The sequence below is a fragment of the Athene cunicularia genome (assembly GCF_003259725.1).
Source record: "Athene cunicularia isolate RWA chromosome 6 unlocalized genomic scaffold, athCun1 chr6_part1, whole genome shotgun sequence".
Taxonomy (NCBI): Eukaryota; Metazoa; Chordata; class Aves; order Strigiformes; family Strigidae; genus Athene; species Athene cunicularia.
The window spans coordinates 4417067-4438906 of record NW_020799105.1 but is presented as its reverse complement, the minus strand read 5'-3'; the positions used below and the strand labels follow the sequence as shown (position 1 = coordinate 4438906).

Sequence of the window (21840 nt, the reverse complement as noted above, 5' to 3'; positions counted from 1 at the left end):
AGAATTTAACATCAGCACATTTGCATGACTGATCAGATTTGTCTCGCTTCTATGACGACATTGTTTCTATGGAAAATTAATGGATTCTCACGTTGTATTTTTAATGGCTGAAACCACCCCCTTGCCACCCTCCCATCCCCAAGCTCTCGGAGGGGAAGTCTGTAAACAGCTCAAATTAGCTATCCTCCATAAATAGCTGCCATTTCTTTCCTGCCTGCTGTCCATTTCTTTTCTCTCTTCCAACAGTGCTGCAACACTTCTCTCCTGGTGTTGGTGGATAAAGAACAATGAGTAAAATGAGCCTATGTTTGCTTTCCTTGTCTGGCCCTTGAATAGATGTGATCTATCATGAACTGCCCCCTTTCATCCAGGAGTATGTGGTTTTAAATTGTCAGCATGCCTTAAAGTTTGCTCCAAGAAGGCCTGGGTTGCTACCTTCCTTTTCGGAGGATGTAGCTCAGTTAATGGCTCTGCTTCTGTTGATTTTTTGCTATGAGCCAATTTCTTCTGTGGTGGGCAGGTGGCAGTGAATTTCCTGTCGGTCTGTTTGGGGGTCACCAGTTCCCCTGATGCAGTGCTTGGGGTGAGAACAGTGAGGTTTTGACACCTAGTGTGTCAGAACACCTGAAGGAAGAACATCTTTCCCCAAATTATGCAATTAAATAAGCTGCAATGTTCACTTTGCATTGTGGGCACAGCTGGTGAAATGTCCTCAGTGGGGGGACAATGCTTAGCCACTGAACCATTCCAAATGAAGTGTAGGGTTAGAGCAGTTTTAGTCTTAAATTTGCTTCTGTCATCTCTAAGGTTATTATTTCTCCACTTAATTTTGAGTAATAAATCCAGGGCAAGTCCCATGGTATGGGGATTACCTGAGGAGAAGGTCTGGCCTGATTGTCTCCTCCCAGAAGACTGAATCTGGTGGGCAGAAGGCTCAGAAAGTCTCTCTTGTGGGACAACTGCTGGGGGTGTGTGCAGTGTTTTAGGTCAAGGTCTCCTAACCCATGGTACCAAGAAAGTAGTGTTGAACAAGGACCTCAGTGCCTGAGACAGAAATTGCTGGCAGCCAGTCCGCATGCCTGTCTTTGAAGTGATGATGGGGTGAGTGGGTTATCCCTGCCCACCCTCAGCCTTAAATGCTTGACCACTGAAAGTCAGGGCCTATACTCCCTGCAAAGCAAAGGGGAAGGTCCTTTGAAAAGATCTTGCTCCCTTGTGGCACAGCTGGGCTGCACTCAATTTTCCTTATCTTCCCCTTCCCCACTACCAAAAACCCTGCCACACAAAACAAACCCCACATATTACCTCAGACTTGGCTTGTGCACTGGGGTGTGCTTGATGATAATGATCTTTCTTTCAGCCCCACAAGCCTAAGGTGAGGTGATGTCTCTTGCTGAGGGTAGGTGGAGTTACTGGGGAACTCAACTGAGCTTTGTGTTCCTACCTTCTGGTTTTAGGTCCACATATCTGGAGTACAAGACCAGACTGGTACCTCAGACAGGAGGTTGTGCTTCCGAGCAGAATAGGCTTTGCATTAGTGCTGTGGTAATTAAGATGCACTACTACAAATGGCAGACAGGAAACTATGGGGACCCGATTGCTTAGTTGCTTAGGACAAAACATTGCCAGTTTTTTTTTTTTAAATGCTAAAGGTATGGAGATAAGGTGGTTGCCTTGAATTCTTGGGGGTGTGTGTGGAAGAAGAGGGGGCCGGAGAGAATCTGTTCTGTGCTGGCAGAGGCTGGGCTGAAGCAATTGGCTGTGTGAGGTGTTACTTTTCTGGATGCGATTGTTGCTTGGGGCTTTGGATTATATTCGTGTGGAAAAAATGCCTCCAAGTGAATGGCCACAAATCATAGCTGGGCCAATAGGGAGGGAAAGAGGACTATAAAAGAGGAAACCAATTTAATACTCAGTGGGTGTTTGCGGTGTGCTCACCCTTCCTTCAAATTGCCAAAGGAAAGATTAATTAAAGTTATATTGAGCAGCAAAAATGATGGAGGGTGTGAGATGGGGCTTGTGTGGTACAGCTTTCTCCATAATTAATTGACAAAGGCATTCTTGGATTTCATTACCCAGAACCTTGCCATCTCCTGCTCTTAAAGGGCAGCTGAAGCAGTACTGGATTTCCAAGCAGGTGTTCCTGCTTTGCAGGTTGAGCCAGCAAGGATCACCTCATAGGCATTTGGGGAAAGTGCTGCTTCTGTCAAGTGGTGGCACTGTGCTATTTATGAGTCCTATCATTTAGGATTGGACCATGAAACACTTTTATCTGCTTGAGGCTTTGTTTCCTGGTTCACAGGAAACCCATTTCTGCTAAGGTTGAGAGCTGTATTGAGCACTGCAAGTTGGAGATGTTGGCAGGGGATGGAGGTAGCTGGTAGCTAGGTCTCTCATCTCTGTCTGCTGCCTTTATTTAGTCAGAACAACTTTTGAGCATGGTTTGACAAAAGTTATAGGAGGCCAGGTCTTATCTGGACTGCTTACTGTCAAACAGGGAGAAAATTGTATGTGGGTCCCTTTTCCCTGTATCATGATCCAGCTGCCATCTCTGTCCCTTCTGTACTTTTGAAAATCTGCACCTGATCAGTGCTATCTTTGTGAGACTCTTCCGACTTGCACCAGCTGCTTTTTGGGGCTGTTGAGTATTATTTTCCCTCTACCTCTCTGGGGTAGGCTTTGGAGACGCTAGGGCTTTGCCTTTGTGGTAGAGTTTTGGAAGCCAGCTCCTGTAAGCTGAGATGTAGCTCAATCTTCCAGGTTCTACCTGTGACTAGAGTATTTCCTCCCAAATTTTCCCTTTAAGATCTTCACCTGGTTTGATGCCAGAGTTTCCCTTCAGTCTGGCTGAATATGAAGTTTCTGCTCTTGTCATTTTGAAAAGGAGCAGCAGAAATCCTCTCTAAGAGTATTTAAATTCTTTGCAGTGCAAGAGGGAGTTTCTACATACCATAATGTTATAAGGGGAAAGCTCTTCTCTCTTCCCAGGGGTCCAAGGTCTGGCAATCCTGCAAGTTTGTTTCCTCTGTTGATTTCTGTAGTAAGTTACTGAATATGCTCACTAGTGCATGGCTGGGAGATGTTTGGGAGCAGGCTGAAGCTTTGGGTTAATTGGATGCAGCATCTCTAGTCTTTATTGGCAATATGAGCACCATGGTCAGGCCAACTTTTGCTTGTTGTGCATTATTGCTCTGATGGCTGATAGCACCTGAATGTGGGATACTGAAGAAAAGAACCTTTTTGTTTTAAAAAAATATGTATGTATAACTGTCTCTTGATGCAAGGCCATCATTAGATATTCCTAAAATCAATTGTAATTGATTGTGCCAAGAAGAGGAGAAAGTTAGCTTAGTGCAAATGCTGGGTTTGGCCCTTCTTAAACCAGCTAGGACAAAGAAACAATGGTTAAATTGGTTAAATCACATGAAGTTGGCAAATCAAGGGTTTGGGGTTTTGGTTTGTTTTGTTTTTGGCAAGGTCATCTTGCCAGGCTGTTGGCTTAAAGGAACTTACCATGTCTATTCTGAGTCACTGTTGGCTTTTCATCTGCATGGTTCTGAGCTTTGCGTAACTTGGAGAACAGACTTACGAACACTATCCCTGTTTAAAAGGAATTTCCCTGCACTACAGGCTAGGAAGGTGTCAGCTGCTCAGCTTTTGGATATAGATAGGTAATGACCCAAAATGTGTGCTTTCTCATCATCCCTGGATGCTCTAAATGGAGACTGTTGCTTCATAGTCCCCTAGCTTAGTGCAGTAAAAGACTTTTTTTTTTCCTAGCCTACTTGACGTGCAAGCTGCTTCCTCAAACACTAAGCAATAGCAAATGGAGAGATGTCCAGGCAAGGGTGGGATGGGGTGATACCCAGTTAAGAGCTAGATGTTAGGGTGGAGGGAAGAAATGCTGAGCTGGCAGAAGCTGCAGAGGAAGAATCTCACTTTGAAATGGTGTCACAGGGTGTGGGCATGTTGCTTGCACTTGGGAACAAGCTGGATCTGAAAGCCCTTCCTGGCTCATGAGAAAAGAAGGTGTTGAAATCAAGCCCCCTCCTCAGCAGAGTGAAGCATCCATGGCCATGGTGGGGTTGGACAGCAGCCAGGAAAGGTACCTGTGTCCCAGGTTGCCTGGGCAGAAGGACAGCCAATTGAGTTGTAGAGCTTAGTTTCACTTGCATGGGATTGAGGTCTCCAAGTGAATTTAATTGTGGGGTGGCTCTGTGCATGTCTGTTTCTGTTGGGGGTAGAGATCAAACTGTGTATGTTTGTGTGTCCATGATAGCTTCCTAAAGTCTGTTGCCTGCCTACATGTAAAATGTGGTCAAGAGGCACTCTGCAGACCATGTACAGCTTTCATGGAGAACAGTTCAGAAGTGCACAGCCAAAGCCCCATCTTGTATCAGCATTGTCATGGGACATACACTGTTACCTAGAGCAGAAGGCAGAGAGCACAGAAGTGTTATGAAGCTCACGTAGCTCAATTTACATTGGATGGAAACAGGAGGGGTTAAGCCAGTCCCTTGGGTTTTGCGCTCCACATTACAGGGGAGTAGCATCCTTAACCCTGTAAGGTGGTTTGAAGTACTGGGCAGCAGACATCCCCCTGCAGTGCTTTTATGAAGAGGCAGCTGTTTAACCATTTAAGAGCCCGTAGAGGGAGCTGCTTTGCTGCCTGTGGCATGGATTTCCAGATCTGTGTGTTCACATATCCCTTCCTCCATTGCTTATCGTACCAGAAATGGATTCATAGATCACTGGACTGGAGTGACTGCCATGTAAATATGGGAAAGATTAGGAACTTGAGTGAGGAAGCAACCAGCAGCAGGACAGTTGCGAATATTAAAATGGAAAGATCTTTCTCCTAACCTAATTATGGCAGGCACTATAATCTGTGCCACTGAATTGTTCAGTTCTTGGTTAAAATCACATGGCATTCACCCAAGGGAGAGCACATATCATTCCTTAAAGCTGGTCATTGTTTAGTCTCACATGTATGTTTGCAGCTTGGGACAAACTCAAGCCCAAAGTATTTCTTTGTTCCTGCATCATCACCTTCGAAGAATGGAAATTCGTTTAATATAAATTGAAATTTCTGGCCTATCAGTCTCCTGCAGATAACTTCCCAAGAGAGGGTGCTGTGGGAGCACTACACATGATAATTCAGGCAATTCAGGTTTCTGCAGGAGTCTGAACAGGGACCCAGACACTGATTCCCAGAAGGTTTTGACATTTTTGAAATATTTGTTGCTGTTTAGAAGTGGACCATCTTCTTAGACATTCCTCCAAAAACTGAGATCTGTTTCTGAAACAAAACATCCTCCCTGGGCAAGGGAACTCCTCTCCACTGAAAACTGAATTGCTGAGTCCCTACTGCCAAGAAACCCTGCTGATGTCAGACATCAGCTCTGGCTCCTTGATGTGTGGAGGGATTTACTGCCAGAGCCTTCAAGCCATCCCCAAAGCTGGGAAGTGGGAAACCTCTGATCATTCCTACTGAGGAGAAACAGTACTGATCCAGATGAAAATGTAATGGCTGAATATGGCAGTCTTGATGCTTTTCTTTTTCTCATTACTGCTGCTTGTTTCCCATCCTCCTTTGGCTTGAGTGTTCGATGCTCAGAATCTGGCCCTATTTCCAAAGTATTGGTTTGGGCTATTTTCTCACTCTTCTTTCACTGGTTTCTGCCTTATTTTGAGTATTTGGTCTTCTCTCTGACATAGTTGTTACTTTGCCCGAAGGAATGTGTTGATTTTTTTTCTTCAAGGTACAAATCTTATCATACTTCAGAATACTGTTCTGCTGGTTTCTGTGCCAGCAAGCAGCAGCAGACCTGTATTCCTTTGAAGAAAGAAATATAGAGGTGCTGGGAATGCACTTTGATGTGTTTACTTATTTATTGTTAGTCTGCAAAGTGTTGGCCCTAATGAAAGGGTGGCCAGCCCTGAAAATTAAATCTCCCAGCACTCAGACCTTGTCAGGTTGGGAAAATGATGAAAATAACTTGCATGTTTTTGCTAGTGCATGAATAGTCATACTGCTGTTTGCCAGGAGGTGGCACTCATCGTTGCCTACCTGTGTCTGCATATGCCCAGCACTCCTTGCCTGTAGCTCATGTTGCTAAGGTGGGACCCGACATTGGTTTTCCCTTGTACTATTTGGATATAGTACAGTCGACTCTAGAACAAGAAGAGCTGGTGTGCTAGGATATTTCAGTAATGCAGGTGATGGAGAGCAGAGATCTGAGTAGGGATAGACGTTGTCCCTTATGAATACATGTGTGATTGATCTAATGGGTGGGTTCAGAGCACATCCTTTGATTGCACTGTGAGACACAAACAGTTGGTGGGGCTCATCATTTGGGTGACACAGATGAGTCTGTGTCAGGCAGACACAGGCAGGCTACCTGGGTTGCCTGACCATGGCATCTGCTGATGCTCACAGAATTGGAGATGCCGAGGTTAATTGTGCAAATGCTTCTTCCGCTGATACTTTGCACTGGCATGAATAGTCATGAGGCATCCCTGCTTGGGAACCCATCTGTCATCTACACGCAGAGGTTGTGAACACTAGCGAAAAATGAGTTTGAGTAATGAGTATTGATGAAACAAGTCTGAGGCATCTACTTGGGTTCACATTGCTGTTTGTTTTCCCTGCTCATTGCTATACTGCACTCTGGGAAACCTGCTGAGCGAGAGTAAAGTACTTCAGCAAAACTGTGATAAAACTATGCTAGAAAAACTGAAATGAAGTCTGTCAGTGTGAGCTGTGCCAGCTGGTGGTGAGTTCAGATGAGACCCTGGAGCTGATGACATACACTAACTTAATGTGGCTCTGGCCCCACTGAAAGAGGGCTCTTTTGGCTCAAGTTAGAGGGCATAGTCCTCCCTCTAGGGTCAGATCCCATTCAGCACCTAAACCTGTCTTTTCATGACAAAAGCTTCAGTAGGTGAAAGAGTCTATGTTTGAGGTGGAGTGGGATGGAGGGAGCTTTCCTGGTAGGCAGGGTATGCCTGTTTCCAAGGCCTCTTTTGCTGTGAATCTCTGTCACAGCCATTCCTGATGGGTGCTACAGGGAAAATTGCAGTGGTCTCCCATAGCATCCAGAAGGTGACTGCTTTGCTGATTCCTGTCATCAGGGTAAATCTATGGCCTGTACTGATGCCCTGGTGAAGGAATGGGATCTTTCTGGCAAGGGCTTGTGGCAGGCAAATGGATGAAAGTTTTGTTCCAGCTTAGTGGCTGGTGATCAGTTCAAACACAGACACTATGTAACATTTCTCAATCAGGGACTTGTATTCTTCTTCTGCCAGCTCAGATGGTTCTCATATACTTGTATAAACTTGGAGCTGACTGTGGTGAGGGTGAAGGATACCCATCCCCGGGCATTTGCCTTGAAGTTAGATATTAGCCTGGTTTTAACAAATAACAATATTACATTTTGTTTGAGATTTGTTATTCAGTTTTCTGTCTGACTACCAGAAGCTTTGCTTGGTGATTTTTTTTTATTTTTTTTTTTTTCCTGCTTGTTGTCTTTGGGGGAGAAAAAAAAAATTAAAGAGAAAAAAAAGAGAACAAGAATTTTGTTAAAATGCCTGGATGAAACACACTTTTTATGGAAAGGGCATTTATAAACACTTTTGTATTGAATTTTTATAAGAGACAGCAAAATTATTTTTCTCCTCTGAAATCAGATTGTGCTACTTGAAACTAGGGAAAGGAGAAAACACAATCAGGAAATGCAAGAAGGGAATTGTTGGGGGAAAAAACAGGTTGGAGGTGATTTGCAGGGAAAAGCAATGAAGATTTTAGAAAGAAGACACTTTGGGCTGTCACATTGCTTTGGAGTGGGAGCCTGCCAGAGCCACCCTCAAAATTTACTGTGGACAATGAGAACTGTGAAGGCATGGGTGGGTCTGGACTTTGTGGTTGTGTGTGAAGTACCTGGAGAAACTGTTCAGCCTGTCCTCTGCCTGGAAGGAGGTGTTCTCCTTCCTGGTGCCATCTGCCATACCTTCCAGGTGTCATGGCACCTCTGTGCTCAGCATGTGGACTGTTTCCCCGGGGGAGAAATGTGCTGAAAAGACAACTTGCCAGGCTGCTTTTCTCATTTAGGTGCTGAATTTGTTTGTTAAACACAGTTGTCCTTCCCCTTTGCCCCAACAGACAGATGCAGTCTGGTTGTATATGCTGGGAGGTGGTGAGGCTAAACAATTGGGGTGGTTGGTGCAGGTTACTAGCCAGTGTAGAAGCAAACTCTCATATTGGCTCCATCAAGCTCAGTAAGAGCTGCTCTGTTCTTACTATCCAGATAATGCATCTTCTTAAAGAAAAGCTGGCACGCTGTTGTGCTGAGTAAGGGTTTGCACCTGGCTGTACACTGCAGAGCTCTCTGCCAAGAGGAATACTGGCTTCCAAGTTTGTTAGCCTGCTGTTTGGAGATTTAAAATATTTTTGTTAGTTTCTGTTTTCTCTTTTTGGAAATCCTCCCTCATTAAATTAAAAAGGGGGCCTTGGTAAAAAAAAATCAGAAGGGATACTTTGAAATGCTTCATTTAACAGCAGTCTCTGAACTTGTGACCCTTTAAAATAAAGTACTTGGACTTTCCTGTGGGATGGCTCCCTTGGGGTGGAAGCAAGTGTCTTTTAGGCTTGCATGCCTTTAGGAAGGGGCCTTTAGGAAGGGGCACAGGAGAAGTTGCAGTGCAGCATTCTCATCCAGGACTTCCAGAGAGGAAAGTTGTTCAGCTGGTTCAGGGCTGTGATAAATCATGGTTCCCCTGGAGCACACTGGGACTGCAGAGAGCTGGAAATAAATGCTAGGGAAATTCAGCTTTTGTAGAGGACCATCTTTCAGGATGATGTATGGCTTTGTAACAGACAGAGATTCCTTTGCTAGGGCTGGGAGAAAACTGCTGCATTCCATTGGGAAGGAAAACCTAACAGTTCTGTTGATATAAATCCATGCTGCAGGCTTGTTGCTCTGAGAGCTGTGCTTTGGCATGAGCTACCTTAGCCTGAGAAACAACTGTGTGGTACTAATGGAAAAAAGCCACTGAGAGCCCAAGGTGGTGGCAATTAGTTTGGGGCTGAAATAGGACAGTAGGTTTGGCAGGAGAGTAGGAAATGGATATCAGTTGGCCAATGTAATAGTGACTTACCAAATGTGTCTGGGGAGGGAATCAGATGGCATGGGATGCCGTTTGCATCTCTGCCCCTTGACTGCTACATTGTCTTGAGCAAATAATTTCTCTGGATGGATGAAATGGTTTTTCTTCAAATTGCAGTCACAGGAGCCTATGTCTCTGCTTTCTTCTACTGGCCATTCCCAATCAGATTGGGATGTCTGGCCATTCTGGTAGGCTTGTTTGATCATGAGGGTCTGACAGTATTTTAGGTTCTTCTCTGTTCATTGTTAAGGCTTGGATTGCCAATAAGTTGGGGAGAGCCAGAGTTCTGTGTTTGTGTAGCAAACAGAGGATCTGTCCTAGTTGTAATTGACGTCAGTCTTGACATCTAGTGCAGTCAGGTTTGTCTGCACTATTGTAACTTCTGGAGCTGTTGCTGTGGTTCTGTAATTTGGGGTTTGTTAGCACTGTTAAGAAGACTTGGCCAGAAGGACAGAGCCAGCCTCAAGCTGGCTCCCATTGTTCTGCTGTGGCCAGGTAACCAGGGGGAGATGGCTTTGTTCCAGGGAAAGGGGGAAGCATCTGAGTCCTCCTCTGCTCATTCCAGGGCTTTGCTGCTCATAGCAGCTCTTGGCTTGGGGCAGTCTGTGGCAGCTGGGATGTGCCCAGTAGCAAGCAAAAACTTCTTGCTGTTCCCATGTCCCAGAACAGCGACACTGGCAAATGCTAGTGAACTGACTGAAGTGCTGAGATGCAGAATAGAGGAGGCAAGCATTGCATCAGAACCAGTGCCATGTTGTATCAGAAAAAACTCTTGAGTTAACCTTTCATAATTCAGTTGCCACAGATCTGATTACATGTTTCTGATATTCAGGCAAAGATCAATATTTCATTTGGTCTTGGCAGTAAAAATTAGGTGATCAGTAAAAACCCACTGGTTTCTCAGGCCATACTTTGATCTGTGATGTTGCTGGTGTAGCAATGGGATGTTTTTCTCCCCACGTAGTGTAAATGTTGAGTTAACAAGAAAAAATTGTTCCATCACTGCAGACACAGACTCACATTGCTTCTTGTGTTACTGAGTTATCTTGAACTGTACAACTGTTTAATTTGCCTTTAAAAAAAAAAAAAATCATCAACCTACGCAGGCTTCTTGCATGAATTTTAACAGCTCTGTTTGTAACCTGTTTGTTATCTCTGAAAGATCTGTTCTGCTTGGTCAACTACTTCATCGCCTGTGTTTATTTTGTTCAAATTCCCAAAATAGTAACTATACAGTGCAGTGTCAACTCGGTCAAGATACTCCTGGGGTATAATTTTTTCCACTGAAATGATTTCCAGTCTGTTTCTCTGAGCTCTGAATGTCGAGTTATCAGTTTGTTTGCCTTGGTTGCATGGCTTCTGGCTGAAACTCAAGGATTTTTACAAAATTAAAAACTCTGCAAACTTAAATCTGGGTAACTGATCGACAAGGGAACAAATAACTGGCATTTCTCCACCAGAGTGGAAATGGTAGGCTGGCTGTCAGCTTGGATTTTGAGCCATGTGTCTGAGTGCTAACCGTGTGTGTGAGGTCCTGCAGGCTGACAACTGTAGCCTCTAGATATATGCTGCTGAGCTTGAGTCCTTCATCACTGTCCTCCAGTCTTAAGCAAATTGTTGGCCTGGGGAAGGTGCGGATGCAACATCTTGGGATCTGAGCTGCAATGTAGCTAACTCCTTCACACTAGCTAGGGAAATGCCAGTGACTGCCCTCCATGTAGGGTTTAATGAAGAGTGAACCCCACCACCTTAGTGCTTGGTTGAGTCAGGCCTGTAACAATGAGCAACATGAGGAATCCCAGCTAATTAAATGATTTTGCCAGTCCCCCACCGATGTCCATTTCATCTGTACCTTTAAAACTACTGCTGTATGTTACCTTTTTTGGGTCCATGGAGTAATAGCCTTTTAGGTGTGATACAGGCCACATAGGAACTGTACTTTCTTTCCAAAATAAAAACTGAACTAATTGCAGTTTGTTTCTCTTCAGCTGCCTTTTGGGGAGATATCGCTTTAGATGAAGATGATCTGAAGCTGTTTCAAATAGACAGAACTGTTGACTTAACAAAGCACTCAGATGGAAACGCAAGACACACTTCAGGTAAGGGCAGCCCTGGGATGGTGATGCCTTTTCCCTGGTTTTATTCTTGGGGAGTAAGGAGTTCCCTCTCACTCATGATGCTGGTTCCCACAGGCAGGGAGGTGCATGCAGAACTTAGTTATGCAACTGAGGGTGGGATCCAACTCTGAACTTAGTTAAACAAAAACTGAATCCCAGTTTGGTGCAGCTAATCCTATCTTGCTAAGGGAGAAGATTTTCAAATTTACAGCACTGGGTCTCTTTCTACAAGGAACTGCCTTTCTACAGATTTTGAATGAAATATGCTTGAAGGGACAAGCATAGGGACACTCAGTTTGGCATTAGTTTTGACTCTTACTGTCCTTCCCTTGTTTTGTGCAATGTATGATGTTAATGGAATAATGCATTTTTTTCAACTGTCTACCTAGGTAAAACCCACTGCAGTCTTACATACAGGCTAGCCGTGAAGTGATGTTATAACTGAAATAGGTTAACAATTGTGTAGATTTTCTGTAAAACCAATAGATGGGGTAGCATATGCTTATGTTGCACAGCTCTTACATATGCTCAGTCTTGTGCCAGACCAGAGTTGTTTCTTGACTCAGGAGCTCTGAGTTTATTCCAGCTCTAACAGTCTCTGAAACACTGCATCTGGTTTGGGGGGTTTGGAGGGCTCCCTGCAGTATTGTTGCCTCTACTCCACTTTATGCTGCAAGAGAGAAATTGTTGGAAGTCTGAGCTCTGAGAGATACCAGAGGGACTGGAGATAGAGCAGCTCAGGACAAGCTTCTATTTTCTCTCTGCTGTTACACTCTTAGGTTACCAAGTAAGGTCAGAGGTTGGGTAGGGACAGAAATCACTGAAATCATGTTCACCTGACCCCTGTGTGTCTCAGCTCATGTTGTATCATTTGTAAGGACTGATGGCTGGTTCTGTATCTTTGTGACTGCCTAGCTTTGGTTTCAGAGCATCTAAGCACTGTGTAGGTCCTGTTCTGGGTATCAGTGCCCGGCTCCCTGTTGAGATGAGTGTGAAAATGACACATCCAACATGGAGGCATGCTTTTGATGATGTAACTTGTTAAACTCATGCAGATGCTGACATTCTGGGCAGAGGAGGGCTGTCCACTTCTTCAAATTATGGATTGCTCCCTGGAAATGCAATTATCCTGTGTTGTTATGTAATTTAGCCCATTCATATCATATTTTGGGCTGTGGCATGTTCTCAAGTGAGAGGTGATTAGGAGTAGGATCAGAAAATGAGGACTAAGTATAGGCGCTGTTCATCTCTTTCACGTGACTTTGTCAGTTCTTGAACTTACATGAGGAGACTGCAGAAGCAAAGCCAGACAGCGTTTGACTTTTTTATTTGTAATAGCTAGCATTTCTTTTGCTCGGCACTGGTGACAGACCTGTTCCATCTGGAAAATTAACTAAATTTTATAACCCGCATCTGTATCATGTAATGCAGGCACTGGTCTCTTACAATGATGGCTCATGTTGTGTGGTTGGAGTAGTCTCTTCCTGGCACCTTTTACCGGCTGAGACAAAGCTGGTGCATCATATGATGCTTTGCTATAGGTGAATGTGATGTTAAGTCATTAGCTTGGCCGTGTCCTCATCTCTGGCAGGCTTCATTCCTCTCCCTGGCTTTCAGCCCCTGGAAGTGGAAGCTGACAGATGGGCAGCCTCCGTGACTGACATGCTTTCTGTGGAGTGTGCACAGGGAGATCTCTGTGTTCACCTGCCCTGGGAGGAGAGTCTCTGCAGGGATGGGAAGGGTTGATTCTTCTCTTGCGGGGCTTGCTTGACAGTCATGTGAATTGTAAGAGGGTGGTCTACATTGGCATGGTGCAGATTGGGACCCATTCTTCCCTGGGAGAACGTCCAGCTCTCTGCTTTTTTATTTCCAGTGGGAAGAATGCAACTTCTCTACAGAAACAGCCTAAGACCTTTTATGAATGGGACCCCTTGAATTATAACATTTCGGAGTTTCCTAAAGCTGTTAATCGGATTAGCTGTATAGTGGAGGAAGTACTTAATATGTATATACAGACACACAGGCTCTTCGTATCTGGGAGCTGCAGTTCTGAACACGCTATTAGGCCAGGCATTCTTCTTCCCCTGTGTTGTTTCCTTGTCCCCAGAAAACACTGTTTGGCTGGGAGGAGGGGTGAAAATCATGCCATTTGACACTGTTGGGCTGTTCATAGGTGTATGCTCTGTTAGCTTGTGTGGAGCATCTGCAGCTGTCAGGCTCTGGAGGAAGAATGAGGTTCCTTCCCATGTACTTATGAGTGATGGGGAACATGGTTCTTCACTGGCTCCAACTGGAGATCATCTGCTTTAGTAAAAGGTCTGCCTTGGCTGGTGAGGGCTGAGACTGTCAGTTGTTTCAGGCTTTACCCTCCTTCACCTTCTTTCAGTCTTTGTGTAGAAAGATAGCTATGCCCTTCTCTAGGCCCTTGAGAGAGACAGGGAGTCTGATCTGAGGACTGTCTGGATTCTGCCACAGATCTCTGTGCTGAGTTTAATTTCATAGCATGGATGTGCTCCAGGTTTGTTTTGTTCATTTATTTCCTGCTTGCCAAAATGCCATAATTGCTATTCAGACCCTCAAAATTAGAATGATTTGGGTTGGAAGTGACCTTAAAGATCATCTAGCTCCAACCCCCCTGCCATGGGCAGGGACACCTTCCACTAGACCAGGTTGCTCAAAGCCCCAACCAGCCTCGCCTTGAACACTGCCAGGGAGGGAGTATCTATAACCTCTCTGGGCAGCCTGATAAAGAGTCCCTCCCCATCTTTCCTGTAGCCCCCCTTAAGTACTGGAAGGCCACTATAAGGTCTCCCTGGACCTTTCTCTTCTCCAGGCTGAACAACCCCAACTCTCCCAGCCTGTCCTCATAAGGGAGGTGCTCCAGCCCCCTGATCACCTTTGTGGCCCAACTCCAGATTTGCTCCAACAGGTCCATGTCCTTCTTATGTTGAGGGCCCCAGAGCTGGACACAGCACTGCAGGTGGGGTCTCACAAGAGCAGAGTGGAGGGGGAGAATCCTCTCCCTTGATCTGCTGACCACACTTCTCTTGATGCAGCCAAGGATACAGTTGGCTTTCTGGGCTGTGAGTGCACATTGCTGGCTTGTAGTCAGTTTTCCGTCCACTAATACCCCCAAGGCCTCTGCGGGGCTGCTCTCAATCTACTCATTGCCCAGCCTGTATTTGTGCTTGGGATTGCCCTGACCTATGTGCAAGACCTTGCACTTGGCCTTGTTGAACTCCATGATGTTTGCACGGGCCCACCTCTCCAGCCTGTCCAGGTCCTTCTGGATGGCACATCCCTTCCCTCCAGTGTGTTGACTGCACCACACAGCTTGGTGTCGTCAGGAAATTTGCTGAGGGTGCACTCAATCCCACTGTCTCTGTCACCAATAATGATGTTAAACAGTGCTGATCCCAGATCTGATCCCTGAGGAATACCACTCGTCACTGCTTTCCACTTGGACATCAAGCTGTTGACCACAACTCTTTGAGTGTGACCACCCAACCACTGAGTGGACCATCTGTCAAATCCATGTCTCTTCAATGTAGAGATAAGGATGTTGTGCAGAACAGTGTCAAATGCTTTGCACAAGTCCAGGTAGATGACGTCAGTTGCCCTTCCCTTATCCCCCAATGCTGTAACCCTGCCACAGAAGACCACCGAATTTGTCAGGCCAAATTTGCCCTTAGTGAAGCTGTGTTGGCTGTCACCAATCACCTCCTTATTTTCCACGTGCCCTAGCATCATTTCCAGGAAGATCCATTCTGTGATTTTGTCAGGCACAGAGTTGAGACTGAATGGCCTGTAGCTCCCCAGGTCGTCTTTTTTTTGCCTTTTTAAAAATGGGGTTTATGTTTCCCTTTTTCCAGTCAGCAGGAAATTTGCTGGACTGCCACTTCTCAAATATTAGTGGCTTAGCCACTTCAGCTGCCAGTTTCCTCAGGACCCGCGAATGCAAATTTATGAGCCTGCTTGAGAGTGGGATGCCTTGAAGTTCAGTGTTTCCAAGCATTTTTTTAGCAAATATTGGAGCTGGTGGCTAAACAGCTGGAGTATTTATATATGCTTTTTGTATTATAAGAGGTTCTGCAGGCCAAACAAGGCCCTCCACATCATCTATTCATTCTGCTATTACCATCTGTAATGCCATATAAAAATCTGCCAAATAGGAAGTTTCCTCTTCCCCCTTAAAAATGTTTTGCAGCTAGAAGAGGGGACAAATGGTAAGGGATGTTATTAAAATGAAACTGTTACTCTGCATTTAAAACGTTTAAATTAGCTACCTCTCTGTCTATTTCTATGGGATCAAGTTTAGATGTCATGTTTACTATGAAAATCAGTTGTTCCCATGCAGGGGTGTTGAGGTGGATACCCTTAGGATTTGGCCCCATAGAGATACAGTAATGGTTCAAAACATAATGAAATTAATCGGGTACCTGGAGATCCGCCAATGAGTGCTATCCTTAGCAAGCCCATGCTTCACCAACTCTAATCACTTTTGAAACATTTTTCAAAGTGAAACATTTTTAGTTTTGAAAAGTTTCTCATAGATTTTTTTTTAACTTTAGTGAAAATATTTGACTTCATAATATAATTTTAGTTTAGAAGAAAATTGAGACAAAGCTTTGAGGATTCCTCTGCTGCTGAGAACCCCCAAATGGCTTTGAAATGGGAGACAAGAAGATCCACAGACAGGCTGTGAAACTAACTGCACAGTGTCACTTCTCTTTTGGACCCAAATGAGTCCACTGGTGCAAGGTGATTGTCTTTGCTTTATTGCTTTATCTGCTGAAGCATTAGCCACAGAGAAAGATGATGACCCTTTCTTTTCTTGCCATGCCTATGGGAAGAATGTGCTTATTTAATCTTAACAGGTTTAATTTTTTTCAGGCAGTTTAGGGATTAAGAGGATTTTTCTGATATATTACCTTTTTTCCTGATTTTTTTGTATCATGGAGGCAATTTCTAGTCCTGAAGTCACCTTGGTGAGTGAGAAAGACAAGTTTGTCTCTTCTGGGCTTGGCACCAGCAGATCAGAAGATATGGGAGTCTGGCCACCCTCACTCATGCCATGCTGTGCTGGACTTGCTGCTGAGGCACTGATTCTGCATCCTTCTGCCAAGAATGCTTTTCAAGAACAGTAAAAACAGGTTTTCTTTGCCTCTGATCCTGAGAGGTTTTTAGGCTCATGGATTGAAGACCTTGATGAGACTTTCACGCTACCGCAAATGAGTGACAGGAAGGATTTACAGAGCATCCTTGATAGCTAGAGTGAACAATGCTTCAGATAACAGTGCAGCTGGGACAGGGATGTGTTTGATCCCAGGATTTCTAGTGAAATCAGACAGGATACAGAGGCTGCCAGGAATAGCTGAAGGCTCTGACAGCAAATTCATGCATGTTATTCTCTGGCAAACGAGGCAGACAGTAGTTCTTCATTAAACCCTCTCTTAATAAGAGCAAGGAGTTTGTTTGTTGGCACACACTAGCTCCGCTGTTCTTGAGCATGGTATGAAAATGCAGGCAGCTATCCTGCTGCTTCACCAGATCTGCACAATGCCCACATTTGCAGCAGGCTGCTTTGCTTTTCCTTGCTTTGGGATGCCTGTGGTCACCTTGTGTCAGAGGGCTCTTTCTGTTTCAGGACTTGCACATACATGACACGTTGTAGCATGACAACCCAGGAATTACAGATTTCAAAGCAATGTGCATAAACTGCTTTGGGGCATTGAGGCAAACCTTGAAGAGATTTGGAAGAGATCAGAAGAATTTGCAGTCCTGTGTGTGTGCATACCTGAAAGGTGTGTGGTGCATGGGGGAGCCTGCAGTGCTTGTCAAGTTACATAGCAGCTTTTCATTCACCTGTAGTGGGCTGCCAGCCCCTGAAACATATTTCACTGCTCTATGGTTACATTCTTGAGGCAAGGTGTTGATTCCTACCTGAGCTGGGATTGCTTACAGGACAGGTTGCTGCTCTCCTGCTAAGAGTTGTGCTGTTTAGCCTCAAAGTGGAGAAAAAGGTTTCTCCTCCCATGGAACACTTAAGGTGTTGGAAGCAGTCACAAGCACTGCTTCACTTTGGTAGAGGTTGCTCAATCTAGGGGCTGTGGCCAGGAGTAGTGCTGCACATTAATTCCAAGTCCTCTTTGACACTACTGATGTGTTTCTAGTACAAAATGCACTTCTACAAGAATATAAAATCCAGGGATTTTAGACCATGACTGACTGAGATTCCAGGGAAGATCTGATTTGTGGATTTGAAGGAGAGATTATTGAGTTTATGCATGTCGAGCTCAGAGCTGGTTTTCCCCTGTAACTCATGTTTGATGCTCCACTGTAGTGGCACTTGATTCATGGTGCAAGGGGTAGATTGTATTGGCTTCAGTACTGGTGAATTCAGGGCTGCCTGGGGCCCAACCTTTAATTTATTTAGGCTTAGAGCAAATCTGTATGTTGTGCTAACTTAATCTGATCTGTATTGGTTGTAACTGGCCAGGAGCAATGCGAATAACTATGTACGTGCTGTAACATAACCCACATCTGCGAACTCTCTCCAGGGGTCTGTTCTTCCACTGGGAAATCTTTAGTGAAGGTTGTTTCCTCTTCTGTGAGTAGAGGAACATCATATTCCAAGAGACCTGCCTGAGGGCTCTTTCCATCTGTTTGTGTACCTCTTTTCAGTTTTCCACAGCACATGATGTGCACTCTAGGAATGTCTCTTCGCAGTCCATGCAGCTTCTTAACAGAAGAGGATCCTCAGCCCTCCAGAAGAGGAAAGACAAGCGCCAAATGTCTGATACTTGAACTGATGTTGAGGTTTGTTTAGCCTGTTAGCCTATAGATTTTCCTATAACTAGCCCCAATGTTTATCTTTCTGAGCCCATTCAGTCAGGGGGTTTACCAGAGCAGACAACCATGAAATGAATTTTCTGTAGTTTGCTAAGGCAAGGTAGGAGCTCCCCTTTGGAAGAATTGAGCAAGTCCTCTAGGGCTGAGAGTGCTCTTTTTCACACTCCTTTTCTGAGTTACCCCCTTGCCCAATTCCATATTTCTGTGCAATAATCCACTGATCTTCTCTTTGCAGAAAAGCAGACACTGTCTTTTTTCCTTCCAGCCCAGAGTATTGCAATCCTATTGCAACCTTCTCAGACCTGCCTGATTTTCTCCAGCATGAAGATAATTGCCTAGAAAGCCCCTGACCCATCAGCTGATGAACTAATTCCCCCTGTAGTTAAGGCTCTCCTGCTAGCAAATGCTAATCTTTAGGGTTGATATTTTCATTCCAAATGCTTTTATTTTTTTGAATTCTGAGTGCCAACTTGAAGTCCTTTTTGGAAAACATTGACAGGGGTTTTTCTCTCTAATTGCTGATCCTAGGGATGCCCTTTTGCTAGTTACAGGAACAGAGTCTGTCAGTCTGGTGCCTGACAGTAGGAGAGGAGAGAAGGTGATGAAGTCAAGGTGCCAAGGCACAGGAGGTGTATATGTGCAGCGGACTGATCTCCCTTGCAAATTTGGAGAAGCAGCCCTGAGTCAGGATAGTGCGGTTGTCAGGAGTGGGGAAGTTGGCTTGTCAGGCATGTCTGCGTGTTCTCATCCTGCAACTGGGTTGATTTGTCAGTTGGACAGTGCCTGTGGGGTGATAGCACAGGCTTTGGGTCTAGAGCCCTGGGATGTGCTACACAGTACATGTGCTGACCCATCCAGTGAGCTGCAGCTCAGTTCACAGGCATGGATTCTGCTCTGGACAGCTTTGCATTTTATACTTCCAAAAGCACAGCACAGGCAGGCTTTGTGCTTTTGGCTGGGCTGTTTTGCCCTTTCCGCACTGCTTGGTTCCAGTAAGGAGGAATTCTCCTAGCTGTTCAATGTGAGAACAAGAGAGATGCGGAGTAGCTGCTTGTTTCTTTGCTTCTGTCCTTGTACGTGCAAGGGATTCTTTCGATTTCCTTACTCCACAAGCTCCTGTGTGTTGCACAGTCAGCTCTCCTGCTTTAGAGATTCTCACTCATCTTTGGGCCACGCATAGCCCCTTCTCCTTTGCCCAGAGGGTTGTATTCTCCTCCCACAGGAGGCAGTTTCACCTTGCCTTCTGACCAGAGAGAGTTTGGTGCGTTTGGCCGTTTTTCACTTCCTGTATTCACAGGTGATTCATGGGTGATACCCATGGAGAGCTGTCTCACATGCTAACAAATGCTGTCTTACCGTTATCCCTGCTTCCCAATGTGGGGTTTTTTCCTACTTTTGCTGTGTTTTGTATAGTCCCCATGTGACCTTGAAGTATGATGCAGAAGAGAGGTCCTCAAGTGCTACATAACATTTGAGTCAATGTTAGATGTTAATGGAGGGCCATTCACTGCCTCCCTAGGCAGTGAGATACTACTTGTGATGTTCCTGAGTAGCAACAAGAGGTGCTGATATTTTTACTCTACCTGTCCCACCAGAAAGTATACAGGCTTTTTTTTTTTTTTTTTTTTTTTTTTTGACTAGGATCTTTCCAGTATGACACATTGCTTCAAAACCAGTTGGGACTAGTGAGGCTTGCAGTATTCCTTCACACAGTGGGCTGAGGTGTTCCAAACTTTCCTATGACAAACAGAGAAAGCTTTACTTACCACAAAAGAAATAAAGTCTGTCTCCTCTTTACCCTTTACTTATAAAGGTCCTGAATGGCATGGTAAAGAGAGTCCCAAGAAGTAGGTGAAGATACCATCTGGCCCTTGCCAGAGCACAACCTGAATGACACAGTCCTAGTACTTGCTCTGTGTTTTCCATGGAGTAAGATGTATTTTGTGGTCTTGTCTAGGTTCTGGATGGCAACTGGTCACATGCACCACAAATTCTGTTTTGTAAATGCACTGTTCCCTGAAATCAAGTTTTCTGGATGGTGGCCTCATGCCTGTCAAAATAAGTTATTTTATTTCAGCTCTGCAGCCAACATTCAGCCTTACATAGTTTTTCTTTTAGTGATTTTTATGAGCTCTGCAGTGTTGTTCAAATTAATCCACACAAGCAATAAAGCTTGGAGAAAGCTTTGTAATGAAAATTCCCAGCTATTTCAAACTCCGCCACTTATTCATTCTTAGTGGAAACTTTGGTTGTGTTTATCCTGTAAGTCCAATTCATATGCTTTCAGAAATCAGCCAGGAAGGCAGGAGCTCAGTATCATGCTTATCAAATACCGCATGTCAGAATTTAATCAGTTCAGATTTTGTTAATGAGCAATCAGCTCTCTTTAAGCCCCCAAAGACATCTGCAAACACTATATACGTTGATGCTATGGTTGAAGCTGCTTCCAAACAGGGCGTTTCTATAGCTGCTTCCTATCCAATGTGGTGCCACCGTCTGCTTTGGGCATAGCTGCTGCAGTGTTGCTACACTGAAAATGCTGCTCTCCCTGCTTGAGTTCGCCTGGCTTTGGCTCCCAGCCCCACCACTTTCCCCATGCCCTAGGTTCTCTTTTTGGCACATTTCAAGCACCTAGAAGTTGGTGCTAGATGGCATTATTAACCATTTAAGGAGCTGGGGTAGTCAACATGTGTTTTGCCAATTATTAGGCCTAGCATAAAGGACACAGCCAGTATAAAGGTGAACCAATAACCAAATTGTATTTGATACAAAAAGGTCAGTACATGGGTGATCGCTGGGGGTACAAACAAATCAGATTATACATAGTCGACATCAATCCCACTGACCCCAACAACACCACCGCACGACCAACAAGGGGTGTAATAAATGGTGACATGCAGTCTCCCATAGAAGGGACAGGAAACAACCAAATCAACAAGCTAAATACGGAAGACCAAGGAAGCCACATAATGAATCTCTACACAGCCTGTGCTTACAAAAGCCAGACCTGACTAGAGCCCAGTCCCAGGGAGGCAGGAGGTCCTTCCCCAACAGGGAACTCTGCACAGGGCATCCACCTCACAGACAAACACTGCCCCTTCCTGCAAGTGGTCCCAGCTTTTATCCCCAAGTGGGACACCTGACCTTTGTTTACTTAATGCGGGACACCTGGGGCTCCTTTACCTAATGGCTCTCCCTGCAAGGCCGGCACCACCCTGGAGGGAAGCTTAAAGGTAAACTCACCCCCCCTTTGTGAAGAGCTGTGGGAATCACCCACATGTCAACCTTCATTTGGGGCTTGGGGTTGAAACCCCAGCATTTCACCATGTAGAGCATTTGTAACATCTGATTTCTGTTTGCAACTGTCTTGCTCATGATCTCTCTTAATTAAATTTTCTTTTGCTCTTGTCTACAGCTGGTGTAACACACTGGGAGGCTGATCCTTTTACTGATGCCAGAAGAGTCTGAATAGTCTTTTGTGTTTAAGTGGAGGTTATTAAATAGCTTTATATTAATTAACTGTGATGCAGGGAACACATGGGCAAATGTATTTGAGGAGATCAATTTTTCCATATGGAAATTACACTGGAAGTTAAATCCATTACCCTAATTGTAAAATTCAACAGTGCTTAGCCAATAACGGCAGAATTGCCTAAATCATGCATTTGTTTGAGCTGGGCAAATGCCTAATTTCCTTGAATACTTG

General features: G+C 44.8%; 1 protein-coding gene across 1 annotated transcript in view; it reads left to right on the top strand.

Moving 5' to 3' along the window:
• Positions 1-21840, top strand: part of TLL2 (tolloid like 2) — a 114397-nt gene that overhangs the window by 27901 nt on the left and 64656 nt on the right. Inside the window, exon 5 of the mRNA XM_026851468.1 lies at positions 11154-11264. Within this exon, the coding sequence (XP_026707269.1) occupies positions 11154-11264 (111 nt within the window). The remainder of the gene's footprint in view (positions 1-11153; positions 11265-21840) is intronic.